Consider the following 16,031-nt stretch of genomic DNA (forward strand, 5'->3'; position numbering starts at 1 on the left):
GTGTGTGTGTGTGTGTGTGTGTGTGTGTTTTCGTGTGTGTGTGTGTGTGTGTCTGTCTGTAGCCTCGGTGTAGAGTCTGTGTAGTGTGTTTGTAGCGTCTGTGCAGTGTGTGTGTGTGTGTGTTTTCGTGTGTGTGTGTGTGTCTGTCTGTATCCTCGGTGTAGAGTCTGTGTAGTGTGTTTGTAGCGTCTGTGCAGTGTGTGTGTGTGTGTGTGTGTGTTTTCGTGTGTGTGTGTGTGTGTCTGTCTGTAGCCTCGGTGTAGAGTCTGTGTAGTGTGTTTGTAGCGTCTGTGCAGTGTGTGTGTGTGTGTGTGTGTTTTCGTGTGTGTGTGTGTGTGTGTTTTCGTGTGTGTGTGTGTGTGTCTGTCTGTAGCCTCGGTGTAGAGTCTGTGTAGTGTGTTTGTAGCATGTGTGTGTGTGTCTGTCTGTAGCCTCGGTGTAGAGTCTGTGTAGTGTGTTTGTAGCGTCTGTGCAGTGTGTGTGTGTGTGTGTTTTCGTGTGTGTGTGTGTGTCTGTCTGTAGCCTCGGTGTAGAGTCTGTGTAGTGTGTTTGTAGCGTCTGTGCAGTGTGTGTGTGTGTGTGTGTGTGTTTTCGTGTGTGTGTGTGTGTGTGTGTGTCTGTCTGTAGCCTCGGTGTAGTGTCTGTGTAGTGTGTTTGTAGCATGTGTGTGTGTGTCTGTCTGTAGCCTCGGTGTAGAGTCTGTGTAGTGTGTTTGTAGCGTCTGTGCAGTGTGTGTGTGTGTGTTTTCGTGTGTGTGTGTGTGTCTGTCTGTAGCCTCGGTGTAGAGTCTGTGTAGTGTGTTTGTAGCGTCTGTGCAGTGTGTGTGTGTGTGTGTGTGTGTTTTCGTGTGTGTGTGTGTGTTTTCGTGTGTGTGTGTGTGTGTGTGTGTCTGTCTGTAGCCTCGGTGTAGAGTCTGTGTAGTGTGTTTGTAGCGTCTGTGCAGTGTGTGTGTGTGTGTGTGTTTTCGTGTGTGTGTGTGTGTGTGTGTGTGTGTGTGTCTGTCTGTAGCCTCGGTGTAGAGTCTGTGTAGTGTGTTTGTAGCGTCTGTGCAGTGTGTGTGTGTGTGTGTGTGTGTTTTCGTGTGTGTGTGTGTGTGCGTGTGTGTGTGTCTGTCTGCAGCCTCGGTGTAGAGTCTGTGTAGTGTGTTTGTAGCGTCTGTGCAGTGTGTGTGTGTGTGTGTTTTCGTGTGTGTGTGTGTGTGTCTGTCTGTAGCCTCGGTGTAGAGTCTGTGCAGTGTGTGTGTGTGTGTGTGTGCAGTGTGTGTTTCTGTTTGTAGCGTGTGTGTGTGTGTGTGTGTGTGCAGTGTGTGTGTTTCTGTTTGTAGCGTCTGTGCTGTGTGTGTGTGTGCAGTGTGTGTGTTTCTGTTTGTAGCGTCTGTGCTGTGTGTGTGTGTGTGTGTCTGTCTGTAGCCTCGGTGTAGAGTCTGTGTAGTGTGTTTGTAGCGTCTGTGCAGTGTGTGTGTGTGTGTGTGTGTGTGTGTGTGTGTGTGTGTGTCTGTCTGTCTGTAGCCTCAGTGTAGCGTGTGTGTGTGTGTGTGTGTGTCTGTCTGTCTGTAGCCTCAGTGTAGCGTGTGTGTGTAGTGTGTAGTGTGTTTTTATCTAAATGAATGCGTGACAGCAGATAGTGAAGGAGAAGCATCATCACCATCACACATTTATAAGCATTAAACACGTTGGTTGATGAATGTCCAACTCAATTTTTTACTAAGCCATTTATTTTTTTGTATTACTATTTAGGTTTAATTTATTAAAAAATTTACTTTAACAAATAAAATAAAAACAACTTTATTTTATTTTAGTTTGTAACAAAATTGTATTTTATTGCAGCCTTTATTTGGATTACTTTGAGTGTTATTTACAGTAACTTTAGTGTTGGTTAACAACAATATCCCTGTCATCAATGCACTCTGGACTGAGAAGCGGCAGAAATATGAGTTTGGTCCCCAGACTTGTGTCCTCCTCCTCATGGCCGTGTGTATCTGCAGTGATGTGTGTGTGTGTGTGTGTCTCAGATAACCAGATCTTCGCGTGGGGGAACGCGGGGAACGGCCGGCTCGGGATGCCTCCGGATAAAGGCTTCGGCTCGGAGGTGTGTCCGGCTCTGCCTCGGCCCATCTTCGGCTCCCTGCACCACGTGCCGGATCTGTCCTGCAGGGGCTGGCACACCATCCTCATCATGGGTGCGTCTCCACACCGCTCACGGGCGTCTGCGCTCAGGCCGCCGGTGCCGCGTCACATGTGCAGATCACGGCGGTGGCAGCAGGGTTTGAAACTAGCACACGCCAATCCGCCAAACACGTGTAGGAATCACTGTCGGGTCACGCTGTCACTTCACTGCAAGAATGCTCTTCTTACTTAGTGTTTTTGTCTTGATTCCACTCCAAATATCTAAACATTCTCAAATCAAGATGCATTTACTAGACGAGTAAACTTACATACGATTTTATGTCTTGTTTTCCGGGGGGATTAATCTAATTAAGTGAGTTTTTGTTTAAGGCGAGACACGGCAGGCAAAACATAAATTTTGAGATTTTGTGATATTTGTCTTCAATAACATGTCTTCTTTCAGACTTGTGGTAAAAAATAGTCTGAAATGCACATTAAGGTCTTTATTTTACTAACTGTGTCTGTTTGCGTCTGTGGATTTCTCCTAAATTCAACAAAAGTTGCTGTTATAAATCATCATGATCCGCGATCTCTGTCTGCTCCGTCATCACACACACCGCTGGAAAGCTCTCTCTCTCTCCTGTACAATGCTGTCAATCCAAATATGGTCATTTCCTTTTTATCAGCAACCAATCGTGAAAGTAAAAGTGCTGAATGCGCAATCTCATTGGCTGATGATAAATCTTTAAAGCCCGTTTTCTCTCAAAATGACTTCGGGGGGAATAACTAGGCCAGTCTTGTACCTAGTTATATTATGAAGTCATTTACTGAGGGATTTGTAAATATATTATTCCTAGCCTGATTTATATAACATTTTATTCCAAAAAAAAATGTGAAAATCATTTTTTTAAGGCTATTGACAGTGTATTCTGATTTACAGGATAACAAAAGTAGATCTCCATAAATCCCTCTGTAATTTTTTTTCCCATCTAATATGTGAACACAATGAGAATTTTTTTTTGAACCTGGCTTTATCCAATACTCAGATTTCGTTTTTTAAAATATATGCAAATTAGCGCATATTTACTTACCTAATTTGCATATTTAAACATTAAATTACAGAAAACTTGTAATACATTTTTTTCTCATCTTAATGTAGGTAATCAACTGGGAAAGTTTCATGGTGATATCTGCTGGTTAAAAATGTTACCCTATTCACCTGTAGTGTCTCGTCTTAAGACAATCACAATTTTCTGACCCCATTGGCTGATAATTTAGCTCGTTTTAAGCAAAAACTCACTTAATTTGTATTTATTTCCCCAGACAACAAGACATAATATCATTTTACTACTTAAGTAAATGCATCTTGATTTAAGATTCTTTTAATATTTGGACTGGAAACCAGACAAAAACACTAAGAAAGGAACATTTTTTGAAGTGTAGCTAAGTTGGTGTGTTATTATTATATTTACTCACTTTGCTGGGGAAGTTTGTTAAGTCTAATCTGTGCAGATTTAGCGCAAATACTCGTGAGTCATCATGATATATTAATAAATACAGCGTATTGCACAGAATCTGCTCATATCTGTCATTTACATTGAAGCAATAGCGAAGATTATAAAGCAGTTGGTGAAATGAAAACACATTATTATTGTCCAGCATCCCTCATGTTTGATGTTCTTTGTCCTTTATTGATCTGTCCATCTAAACACACGTTTGGTGATGAGGATGAGAGAGGAAGAGGAGATGCTGGATGACAGGATTTAGTTTGAATAAGAAATGAATGTATGAAATCTATATTTTCTGTGGCGTAGTTAATCTGGTTTATTTAATTTTTATTTTTGGCTAGTAGAAGTTCTGAATGGCCGGTAACTTTAAAACATTCTAGCCAAATTGGCCAATAAATTCCAAAATAAATTCCAAACCCTAGCGGCAACCAGTGCATTGTGGGTATTGAGTGTTCTGGCGCAAGGGAAGGTCTGTTAAAGGCCCAGCTGTGCAGCACCTCAGGGGATGTGTGTAGTTTAACTTCCTGTTCCTGTTTGTTGACAGAAAAGGTCCTGAACTCCAAGACCATCCGCTCGAACAGCAGCGGGCTCTCTGTGGCGAGCGGTAAGATCACACATCTCCGGTTGTTATTCATCATTCATGTGTCAGAACTGTTATTTTAGTATCATTTAGATGCTGTTATTTATTCATTAATAGGCTAACTATTTTTTATTAATATTCTGAATGTGTCTTTATTTTTTTCTGTTTTCATTTTAAAGTTTTATTTGTCATTTTATAGTTTTTTTTATATATATAGTTTTAATACATTTGTATTTCAGTTTTAGTTTGTTATTTGAGTGTGTCAAGTTAAACTAAATGTAAATGAGAAATGTTGCCCTGGCAGCTAGCCGAAATAAGTGTAGTGTGTGGCGTGTAGTGTGTGTTTACTGTGTGTGCAGCGTGTATGTCGTTTTTGTGTAGCGCGTGTGTGTTGCACATGTACAGCGTATGTGTAGCTTGTGTAGTGCCTTGGCTAGCTGAAATAAAAGTGTGTGTGTAGCGCATGTACAACGCTTTTGTAGCGTGTGTAGTGCCGTGGCACCTAGCTGAAATAAGTCTAGTGTGCGTGCAGTGTGTGTGTGTGTATAGCATGTGTGTGTGTGTATCGTGTGTCTAGCGGTTGAGTATGCTGGTCCGCAAGCCAGTGCTCGACCTCCTCTGTGTGTATGTGTAGCGTGTGTGTGTATAGCATGTATGTGTGTAGTGTGTGTAACGGTTGAGTATGCCGGTCCGCAGGCCAGTGCTTGACCACCTTGTGTGTGTGTGTGTGTGTGTAACGGTTGAGTATGCCGGTCCGCAGGCCAGTGCTCGACCTCTTTGGTGTGTGTGTGTGTGTGTGTGTGTAGTGTGTGTAACGGTTGAGTATGCCGGTCCGCAGGCCAGTGCTCGACCTCCTCGGTGTGTGTGTGTGTGTGTGTGTGTGTGTGTGTGTGTGTGTGTAACGGTTGAGTATGCCGGTCCGCAGGCCAGTGCTTGACCACCTCGTGTGTGTGTAGTGTGTGTGTAACGGTTGAGTATGCCGGTCCGCAGGCCAGTGCTCGACCTCTTTGGTGTGTGTGTGTGTGTGTGTGTGTAGTGTGTGTAACGGTTGAGTATGCCGGTCCGCAGGCCAGTGCTCGACCTCCTCGGTGTGTGTGTGTGTGTGTGTGTGTGTGTGTGTGTGTGTGTAACGGTTGAGTATGCCTGTCCGCAGGCCAGTGCTCGACCTCTTTGGTGTGTGTGTGTGTGTGTAGTGTGTGTAACGGTTGAGTATGCCGGTCCGCAGGCCAGTGCTCGACCTCTTTGGTGTGTGTGTGTGTGTGTGTGTGTAGTGTGTGTAACGGTTGAGTATGCCGGTCCGCAGGCCAGTGCTCGACCTCTTTGGTGTGTGTGTGTGTGTGTGTGTGTAGTGTGTGTAACGGTTGAGTATGCCGGTCCGCAGGCCAGTGCTCGACCTCTTTGGTGTGTGTGTGTGTGTGTGTAGTGTGTGTAACGGTTGAGTATGCCGGTCCGCAGGCCAGTGCTCGACCTCCTCGGTGTGTGTGTGTGTGTGTGTGTGTGTGTGTGTGTAACGGTTGAGTATGCCGGTCCGCAGGCCAGTGCTCGACCTCTTTGGTGTGTGTGTGTGTGTGTAGTGTGTGTAACGGTTGAGTATGCCGGTCCGCAGGCCAGTGCTCGACCTCCTCGGTGTGTGTGTGTGTGTGTGTGTAACGGTTGAGTATGCCGGTCCGCAGGCCAGTGCTCGATCTCCTCGGTGTGTGTGTGTGTGTGTGTGTGTGTGTGTGTGTGTGTGTGTAACGGTTGAGTATGCCGGTTCGCAGGCCAGTGCTCGACCTCCTCGGTGTGTGTGTGTGTGTAGTGTGTGTAACGGTTGAGTATGCCGGTCCGCAGGCCAGTGCTCGACGTCCTCGGTGTGTGTATAGTGTGTGTGTGTGTAGTGTGTGTAACGGTTGAGTATGCCGGTCCGCAGGCCAGTGCTCGATCTCCTCGGTGTGTGTGTGTGTGTAGTGTGTGTAACGGTTGAGTATGCCGGTTCGCAGGCCAGTGCTCGAAGTCCTCGGTGTGTGTGTGTGTGTGTGTGTAGTGTGTGTAACGGTTGAGTATGCCGGTCCGCAGGCCAGTGCTCGACCTCCTCGGTGTGTGTGTGTGTGTAGTGTGTGTAACGGTTGAGTATGCCGGTCCGCAGGCCAGTGCTCGACCTCCTCGGTGTGTGTGTGTGTGTAGTGTGTGTAACGGTTGAGTATGCCGGTCTGCAGGCCAGTGCTCGACCTCCTCGTGTGTGTAGTGTGTGTAACGGTTGAGTATGCCGGTCCGCAGGCCAGTGCTCGACGTCCTCGGTGTGTGTATAGTGTGTGTGTGTGTAGTGTGTGTAACGGTTGAGTATGCCGGTCCGCAGGCCAGTGCTCGACCTCTTTGGTGTGTGTGTGTGTGTGTGTAGTGTGTGTAACGGTTGAGTATGCCGGTCCGCAGGCCAGTGCTCGACCTCTTTGGTGTGTGTGTGTGTGTGTGTGTGTAGTGTGTGTAACGGTTGAGTATGCCGGTCCGCAGGCCAGTGCTCGACCTCTTTGGTGTGTGTGTGTGTGTGTGTGTAGTGTGTGTAACGGTTGAGTATGCCGGTCCGCAGGCCAGTGCTCGACCTCTTTGGTGTGTGTGTGTGTGTGTGTGTGTGTGTAGTGTGTGTAACGGTTGAGTATGCCGGTCCGCAGGCCAGTGCTCGACCTCCTCGGTGTGTGTGTGTGTGTGTGTGTGTGTGTAACGGTTGAGTATGCCGGTCCGCAGGCCAGTGCTCGACCTCTTTGGTGTGTGTGTGTGTGTGTAGTGTGTGTAGCGGTTGAGTATGCCGGTCCGCAGGCCAGTGCTCGACCTCCTCGGTGTGTGTGTGTGTGTGTGTAACGGTTGAGTATGCCGGTCCGCAGGCCAGTGCTCGATCTCCTCGGTGTGTGTGTGTGTGTGTGTGTGTGTGTGTGTGTGTAACGGTTGAGTATGCCGGTCCGCAGGCCAGTGCTCGACCTCCTCGGTGTGTGTGTGTGTGTAGTGTGTGTAACGGTTGAGTATGCCGGTCCGCAGGCCAGTGCTCAACGTCCTCGGTGTGTGTATAGTGTGTGTGTGTGTAGTGTGTGTAACGGTTGAGTATGCCGGTCCGCAGGCCAGTGCTCGATCTCCTCGGTGTGTGTGTGTGTGTGTAGTGTGTGTAACGGTTGAGTATGCCGGTTCGCAGGCCAGTGCTCGACCTCCTCGGTGTGTGTGTGTGTGTAGTGTGTGTAACGGTTGAGTATGCCGGTCCGCAGGCCAGTGCTCGACCTCCTCGTGTGTGTGTGTGTGTGTGTGTAGTGTGTGTAACGGTTGAGTATGCCGGTCCGCAGGCCAGTGCTCGACGTCCTCGGTGTGTGTGTGTGTGTGTGTGTAGTGTGTGTAACGGTTAAGTATGCCGGTCCGCAGGCCAGTGCTCGACCTCCTCGGTGTGTGTGTGTGTGTAGTGTGTGTAACGGTTGAGTATGCCGGTCCGCAGGCCAGTGCTCGACCTCCTCGGTGTGTGTGTGTGTGTAGTGTGTGTAACGGTTGAGTATGCCGGTCCGCAGGCCAGTGCTCGACCTCCTCGTGTGTGTAGTGTGTGTAATGGTTGAGTATGCCGGTCCGCAGGCCAGTGCTCGACGTCCTCGGTGTGTGTATAGTGTGTGTGTGTGTAGTGTGTGTAACGGTTGAGTATGCCGGTCCGCAGGCCAGTGCTCGACGTGTATAGTGTGTGTGTGTGTAGTGTGTGTAACGGTTGAGTATGCCGGTCCGCAGGCCAGTGCTCGACGTCCTCGGTGTGTGTATAGTGTGTGTGTGTGTAGTGTGTGTAACGGTTGAGTATGCCGGTCCGCAGGCCAGTGCTCGACGTCCTCGGTGTGTGTATAGTGTGTGTGTGTGTAGCAGTGTTGTAGTCGAGTCACCAACTGTCGAGTCCGAGTCGAGTCTCGAGTCCCAGTGTTCGAGTCCGAGTCCAAGTCCGAGTCACCAAAGAAGAGTCCGAGTCGAGTCCAAGTCGAGTCACCATTACCTGAGTTCGAGTCCGAGTCGAGTTTAGAGATTTTCATTGTAAAGGGATTAAACAATGTTGCGGTGTCCAACTGAGTATGTGTGGCTGTGAGGAAAAATCAAGAGAAAAAAGATTGACGATGTAAAGTAATTTAACAGTTAACAATAAAATGACAAGCTTCTTCAAGGCTTGGTTTCTTCCTGAATTAATCCGTTTCTCACGAAATAAATGAAAGTAAGAGGTCGGTGAACTGGGAGAAGAATAAACTTTATGGTTGACTTACTTACACTGTGTATATCTGATATGAATTAAATATGTCGGCAAATATATTTGAAAGGATTGTTTATTGCTACTTCCATAGACACCATTGTATTTTACAAACTATAAATGTATTGTTTTGCTATAAATTGTATGTATTTAAATATCTGAAATCTAAAATAAACATAATTGTGTTATGGTATGATAAGCGGGATTAAAAGAGAATTTAAAAAAAAATGAGCTCAATGTTAAAATTGACCGGAGTTCTCCTTTAAGCGCTGAGCGCGTCCGTCTTTGGCTCAGCGCCAGCCATAGCACGAAAGCACAGTTTGAATTTGGCAGTTATGTCACGTCACTGTACATTCGCTCCTTAGTGGTCAGCTCAGCTGCTGCAAAGCGTGCCAAAATCGAAATTGCTGATGAGATGTAGAGGGACTTATCTACTGTTAAATGAATAATGCTCGAGAATGAAGCGTAAAGTGAGTGACGTCAGTGAGTGTGTTGTCAAGCAAGGAGAGCGAGCGGTAGCAGTGTCTGTGAGGGAAAAAATAGATCACGGCCGGTCTTGGAGCCCGAAACAGATAAAGTGTAACATCTTATATCAAATTTTTATAACCTATTTATTCAGAAACAACGTCATTCATTTGATGAATGCTCAAGCTCGATTTTATATATCCTCGGCTCGAGTCCGAGTCCAAGTACGAGTCATCAGTCCGCGAGTCCAAGTCGAGTCACGAGTCCAGTGAATGGAGTCTCGAGTCGGACTCGAGTCCAGAGAATAAGGACTCGAGTCGGACTCGAGTCCGAGTCCAGGACTCGAGTACTCCATCACTGGTGTGTAGTGTGTGTAACGGTTGAGTATGCCGGTCCGCAGGCCAGTGCTCGACGTCCTCGGTGTGTGTATAGTGTGTGTATAGTGTGTGTGTGTGTAGTGTGTGTAACGGATGAGTGTGCCGGTCCGCAGGCCAGTGCTCGACGTCCTCGGTGTGTGTATAGTGTGTGTGTGTGTAACGGTTGAGTGTGCCGGTCCGCAGGCCAGTGCTCGACCACCTCGGTGGATCTGGAGACGGGCTCGGCCACAGACTCCGAGCTGCGAGAGGGGATGCTGGGAGGAACCGTGGAGGCGGATCTGGGTGAGCGGGGTCTGCAGACGCCCATCTTCTCCATGGACAGCAGGTCCGGCGAGAGCTCCTGCCCCTCGTGGCTGCGCAAGGTGAAGCCAGGGTCCTGCACCACCCGTCCTCAATACGGCCTTCAAACTGTCTTAAATTACCGTATTTTCCGGACTATAAGTCGCTCCAGAGTATTCTCAGAGTATTCAAGTCGTTGAGAACTTTAACATGCTATATAAAAATATCTGTGGGGTATTTTGAGCTAAAACTTCACACACACACTCTGGGGACATCAGAGACTTATTATAAATCTTGTGAAAAGGGCATTACACCACAGCTTTAAACACGGAAAAAGTCAGATTTTCATTATATGTCCCCTTTAAATCAAGACACATTTACTGGAGAAGCAAAATAAAGATATGAATGAAATATACCACACAGCTTTTGCCATGAAAACAGCCTCAGCTGGCATTACTATTTCTACCAATCGTGTACCCTTAAATTTCCGTTGCTCAGTCTTAAAGTCTTCCTTCATAAAGCCTTGCAGTGTGTGTCTCCTTGGCTGTGAGTGCAGGAGCTGCTGGACGCAGAGTTCATCCCCTTGCCGAACGATTCCCGAGACTCCACCGCGCCGCTGCCGTCCTCCTACACCGAGAGGAACACGCTGCCGTACGAGGAGCTGGACCAGCTCAAAGCCAAGAGTCTGATGGTACCGGACTAATCAGGAAGAATTAAAGGAGTAGTTCATTTCAGAATTAAAACTTCCTGATAATTTACTCTCCATCCAAGATGTTCATGTCTGTCTTTCTTCAGTGGAACAGAAATGCAGGTTTGTGAGGAACACACTCCAGATGTTCTCCATATAGTGACTTCAATGGTCCAGCGGGTCGAAGGTCCAGATGTGAGTTTCAGCTTCAAAGTCTCTCACGATCCAGCCGAGGAATAAGAGTCTCATCTAGACAAACCAGCGGACATTTTATAACTAAACACATTTATATACTTTTAACCACAAATGCTATGTGTGTGTAACGGCAGCTACACAGATCAGCCAATGAGAGGCCGGTTTTACACACATGTGACCTGCATAAACACATTTTGGTGCACTTTGAAATGTTGCCTTGTGAAAGTGAACCAAACCAAGAAAAAATGCAACATTTTAACAATTTGAGTCTCTGTTTTGGAACAAAACAAACAATCTACAGTTTTGAAAACACTCTTACATTTCAGATTCAAATTAGACCAATCTACTTTTTTATATAACTGACGTAAAATAGTTTTCTTAAAAGTTAGTCCTCTAAATTAATTTCTTCAAGACTGGTCCTAATTTTTTTAAGTCAGTTTCATAAAAAGGTAGATCGGTCTAATTTGAATATGAAAAGTAAGATTGATTGCTCCTTGGTTATAAAAGTATGTTCTATATAGTATGAATATGGGAATTATGATTCAATTCAGACGTACTACATCCGCCATGTTGTTACTGTCACATGACCTCCCAGCGTCAGTTGTCACATGACCTCACCGCCATTCATAAACCCTCTCCTATGGCCTCATGGGATAGTAAAGTGTCCATCAAATAGCAGGTCATCTGGGTACTTTCCGCATTCCAGGATTTTTCTCCATATAGTGACTTCAACGGGTTAAAGACTCTTATTCCTCGGCTGGATCGTGAGAGACTTTGAAGCTGCACTGAAACTCACATCTGGACCATTGAAGTCACTATATGGAGAACATCCTGGAGTGTGTTCCTCACAAACCTGCATTTCTGTTCCACTGAAGAAAGACAGACATGAACATCTTGGATGACGTGGGGAGAGTAAATTATCAGGAAGTGTTAATTCTGAAGTGAACTATCCTTTAATGACTACCAGCAGTCGAGTGGTGTGTGTGTGTGTGTCTCAAGCCGCTGTGTTGTGTTTGTTCAGCCGACAGCATGTGTGGATTACGAGCAGATGAACGGCGCGGAGACGGGCCGATCTGATCAGAGCTGCTGTGGAGCGAGCGTCGAGCTGGCACACGTACGCATGACGTCCAACATCACACCACATGACCTGTTACTTTAAATCAAATATAAAGATGCTTAAATAAGTAAAGGTGCATTAATGCCATGTCGTCATTACTGTAATCACAAGATTACGACTTGTAAAAAGCATTCACGTCCGTGTAGAACTCGTAATTACAACTTGTAAACTGGGAATTTTCTGAGAGCTCCGACTTGTTCCTCCTGATTCACTTTGGCATTGATAGTTTCCATAGAAAACGGATCTGAGTATGAGGAATATTCAGTGAAGCTCATTTATAAACGGTAGAGAGGTTTTGTAATATTTAATATTTAATATTTCTGATTATGTCACACCATCATCTAACTGAAGTAAAAAGCCTAAATATTATTACAGAATTATTATTGCAGAAACTAGTTTATAGTTATATGTTCTTATGTACACTTTACAATAAGCGTTAATTTGTTATAATTGGTTAACTACATTAGTTCTCTTACGAGAGATACTCTCGTACTGCGTTGTCGTAGCAACGCATCGGGGAAAATCCTTTTCCACGAGAATACTGAAGCAAAAAATTATCCTTAATTTTGTATCTATGTAAAACGCTTTGCCACAGCATACAGACCTAGGCGAGACAGCTCGCGCGCCTATTGGCTGCTGTGCGGCAAAAGCTTAAGCCAATCGAGCGAGCCCTTGAGTGACGTCACACCCAATGAGGGCGCTTCGCGCCCTCCCGCGTCACGTCCCGCCGAAACGGGCGTGGCTTAGGGCTATATATTTCGCTCACAGGCTTATGAACTCTGATTTTTTTATCCTTACCGCCGCCTTCGTCGCCTTCCAGCTGCGCGTTCCGGCGCCTATATATCCTTTCACGTATTGAGTGTGTGTGAGGTCGCCGGCGCGACTCACACTTGTTTTACTCTGTTGTATCTCAAGCGGCGTCTTTCTCAAGATGCCTCTTTGCGGTTCGTGCAAACGGACCACGCTCAGCGACGGGGACCGCCACGTGATTTGCGCTTCCTGCCTGGGCGAGGAACACGCGGCTATCGCTCTTGCGGATGGCGGCTGCCATCACTGTGAACTTCTGCCTCTGGCGACTCTGCGGACTCGCCTGGCGTCGTTCCAGGAGCCCGTGTTCTCCGCTGTTGTGCCGCGCCGTAAAAAGCGCCGTGCACAGCGGAACCCGGAACCTCCGGCAAGCCACCCAAGTTCGCCGGCGCGCCCGCGAACTGTGTCTCCGGCTTCCTCAGCGTCGATACCCGACGGACAGCGACCACAGATTGCCGCCGCTTCCGTCGACGACATCGATGACATCGATGACATCGACATCGACGCCATGCTGAGGGACGAGGACTCGTGCTCGGTTTTGGCTTCCGGCAGCGAGGATTGGGCGAGCTCTGCGGATCTCGCGCCCCCTGCCCCCACGCCAAAAGGAAAGAGAGCGAGCATCGAGGCGGAGCTCATGCGCGTTCTCACTCAAGCCACGGCGAGCCTTGGCCTTGAGTGGGTTTCGCCCGAGCAGCCCGCTAAAAACCGGCTGGATGGCTATTTTCTGCCCGGGGAGAAGTCGACGCCTGTCTCAAAGCCCGCCCCCTTCCTTCCTGAGCTTCACGAGGAGGTCGCGAGAGCTTGGACTTCCCCGTATTCTACGAGGACGAGGTCATCTGTTTCTCTAGCGTTCTCCGAGGTCGACGACGCTAAGAACAGAGGTTACCTTTCCCTCCCGCCGGTCGAAGAGCCTATCGCGGCCCACTTATGCCCACCCTCCGCTGGACGGCGGGCTAAGATGGCGCTGCCTTCAAAGGCTTGCCGCACGACGTCATCCCTGCTCCGTCGCGCTTATGCCGCCAACGGACAGGCTGCGTCAGCGCTGCACTCCATGGCGACGCTGCAGATCTTCCAGGCCGATCTCCTCCGCAAGCTGGACGAGAACGGACCCGAGGCGATCTGCGTGGCGGACCTGAGAAGCGCTACAGACCTGGCTCTTCGCGCTTCGAAGTCTGGAGCCCAAGCCATCGGACGCAGTATGGCGGCGATCACCGTGTCTGAGAGGCACCTCTGGTTAACGCTCTCAGACATGCCAGAAGCAGAGCGGACCGCGTTCCTCGACGCCCCGCTCTCCCCTGCTGGCCTCTTCGGGACTTCGGTGAAGGACTTCACCGACAGGTATGCAGAGGTGCAGAAGGCGACCCAGGCTATGAAGCACTTCCTGCCGAAGCGCTCCAGCTCTGCAGCAGGCCGTGCGAAACCGCCCGCTCAGAGCTCACAGCCGAGACCGCCGCCCAGCTCCTCATCTCAACGCCGCCAGAACCAGAGCTCGAGACCGCGCTCTCGCTCTGCCGGTCGCCGCCCCGCGCCGCGTGGCCCGCGACAGAAGGTAGCGTTGAAGCCAGAGCCCCCGAAGACATCCTAGCACTGCTAGGGAAGCGTCGGTGTTCAAGCCCCGCTGCGGCCGGACCCTCACCGAAGCTCACCGCTCGTGCAGTCCCAAGCGAAGCGACTGTACCTGCGATCATTGCAGCCAACAGGCGTGTCTCACTGGCCGCTTGCCTGCACACAACAGCCGTTTTCACGGCTACCCAGATAAATCCATTAAAGAGTGCATTTTCTGGTGTCCCGGCCACGGCCGACGGTGTTTCTTGTGTAGTAAATCTGCCCGCTGTAATGTGCACATCCCTACACACAAACACGGCCCCACACACAGGGCCCGCGCACATAAAATCGACTCAGTTCGATTGCGCGTTAAAAGTAGCACACGTGCCCACTACCCAGTGCCCACTAAAGCTACCTCCTGCTCATCGCACGGTTTCTGTAAAAACGAAACCTGCGTGCAGGCGCTCCGCTCCGGCGAGCGATGCTATAAAGGTGGCAAACGTGCCCGGTCCCCAGTGCCCGCGTTCCCACACAAGCATCACGGTTCCTACGGAGCCCGTCCAGCCCTCCCTCTCCTGCCTGAAGGCTGTCGAGGGGTCGAGCGTGGACATTCTGCCCGCTTTCATAAGCGCGGCCCCGGCCTCAGATGTTGCGAGCGAGACATTACAAATGATTTTTGAGATTCGCCTTCGAGGGCCAGGCATACCAGTACAAAGTCCTGCCGTTCGGCTTGTCTCTAGCACCCCGTACATTTACGAAGTGCATGGACGCAGCACTCGCTCCCCTCAAACTGCAGGGTGTTCGAGTGCTGAACTATTTGGACGATTGGCTCATTCTAGCCCAATCTCATTCAGAGATAGTGGCGCACAGGGCCCTGCTGCTGAGTCACCTCGAGAGTCTCGGTCTCACAGTAAACTGGGAAAAGAGTTCGCTGTCCCCCAGTCAAAATATTTCTTTTCTGGGACTGGAACTGAACTCGCTGTCGATGACAGCGCAGCTGTCACAACAGCGCGCGCTGCGCATCCAGCGCACAGTCAGCTCATTTCGCTGCGGCGCTGTTCTCCCTCTGAAGAGCTTTCAGAAAATGCTAGGTCTGATGGCCTCAGCATCTGCAGTACTGCAGCTGGGTCTGCTGCGCATGCGCCCGCTGCAGATATGGCTCAAAGGGAGGGTGCCATGCAAAGCATGGGCCTCCGGTCGGCTTCGCCTCAAGGTCAATCAAGCTTGCGTTGCAGCTTTGAAACCATGGAGGTCAAAAGACTGGTACCTGTCAGGTGTAAGCCTAGGGACTTCCTCGAGTCTGAGGGTGGTGTCTACGGGCGCATCCAACGCAGGATGGGGAGCGCTGCTCGAGGGCAGACCGCTGTTTGGCCTTTGGTCAGAGCGAGAGAAGCTCTTCCACATAAACTGCCTCGAGATGTTAGCGGTGTGCAATGCGCTCACTCGCTTTCGTCCCCTGATTATGGGCTGCCATGTACTGATACGTTCAGACAACATGTCAGTGGTGTCATACATAAATCGCCAGGGCGGCCTCAGGTCCCTGTCATTATACAGGCTGACCAAACGCCTCCTGATATGGGCGCGCTGCAACCTCCTTTCACTAAGGGCGGCGCACGTGCCGGGCACCTGAATGTTGGACCAGACGTACTGTCCAGGAACCGCGTTCCGGCAGGAGAATGGTCATTACACCCACACACAGTACAACTGTTGTGGAAGAAATTCGGCAGAGCGGAAGTGGACCTCTTTGCGTCCCCAGAGAACGCTCACTGTCTAGAATTTTTCTCGAAAAGCAAGGACGCGCTGGCTCATCAGTGGCCACGCCGCCCCCTATATGCTTTTCCCCCTGTCTCCCTCCTGACCCAGGTGGTGGAGAGGATCAGGGAGGAAGGATGCTCAGTGCTGCTAGTAGCGCCGCTCTGGTCGAATCAACCCTGGTTCCCAGCTGTGATGCAGTTAGCCAGCACCGCCCCGTGGCCAGTGCCTCTGAGGAGAGATCTACTCTCTCAAGCGAGTGGCTCGATTTGGCATCCTCACCCGGAGCTATGGTCCCTTCATGTGTGGGCCATCAACGGGTATCCGCTGACCTCCCTCAGGGAGTGTTAAACACGATCACACAAGCTAGAGCTCCGTCTACACGACG

General features: G+C 49.2%; 1 protein-coding gene across 1 annotated transcript in view; it reads left to right on the forward strand.

Annotated features, from left to right (window-relative positions):
* Positions 1-16,031, forward strand: part of nek9 (NIMA related kinase 9) — a 60,094-nt gene that overhangs the window by 36,962 nt on the left and 7,101 nt on the right. The window contains exons 17-21 of the mRNA XM_079633029.1: positions 2,012-2,179; positions 4,158-4,217; positions 9,444-9,622; positions 10,096-10,230; positions 11,444-11,536. Of these exons, the coding sequence (XP_079489155.1) occupies positions 2,012-2,179; positions 4,158-4,217; positions 9,444-9,622; positions 10,096-10,230; positions 11,444-11,536 (635 nt within the window). The remainder of the gene's footprint in view (positions 1-2,011; positions 2,180-4,157; positions 4,218-9,443; positions 9,623-10,095; positions 10,231-11,443; positions 11,537-16,031) is intronic.

Source organism: Phoxinus phoxinus, assembly GCF_949152265.1.
Source record: "Phoxinus phoxinus genome assembly, chromosome: 13".
In the NCBI taxonomy this organism is placed as follows: domain Eukaryota; kingdom Metazoa; phylum Chordata; class Actinopteri; order Cypriniformes; family Leuciscidae; genus Phoxinus; species Phoxinus phoxinus.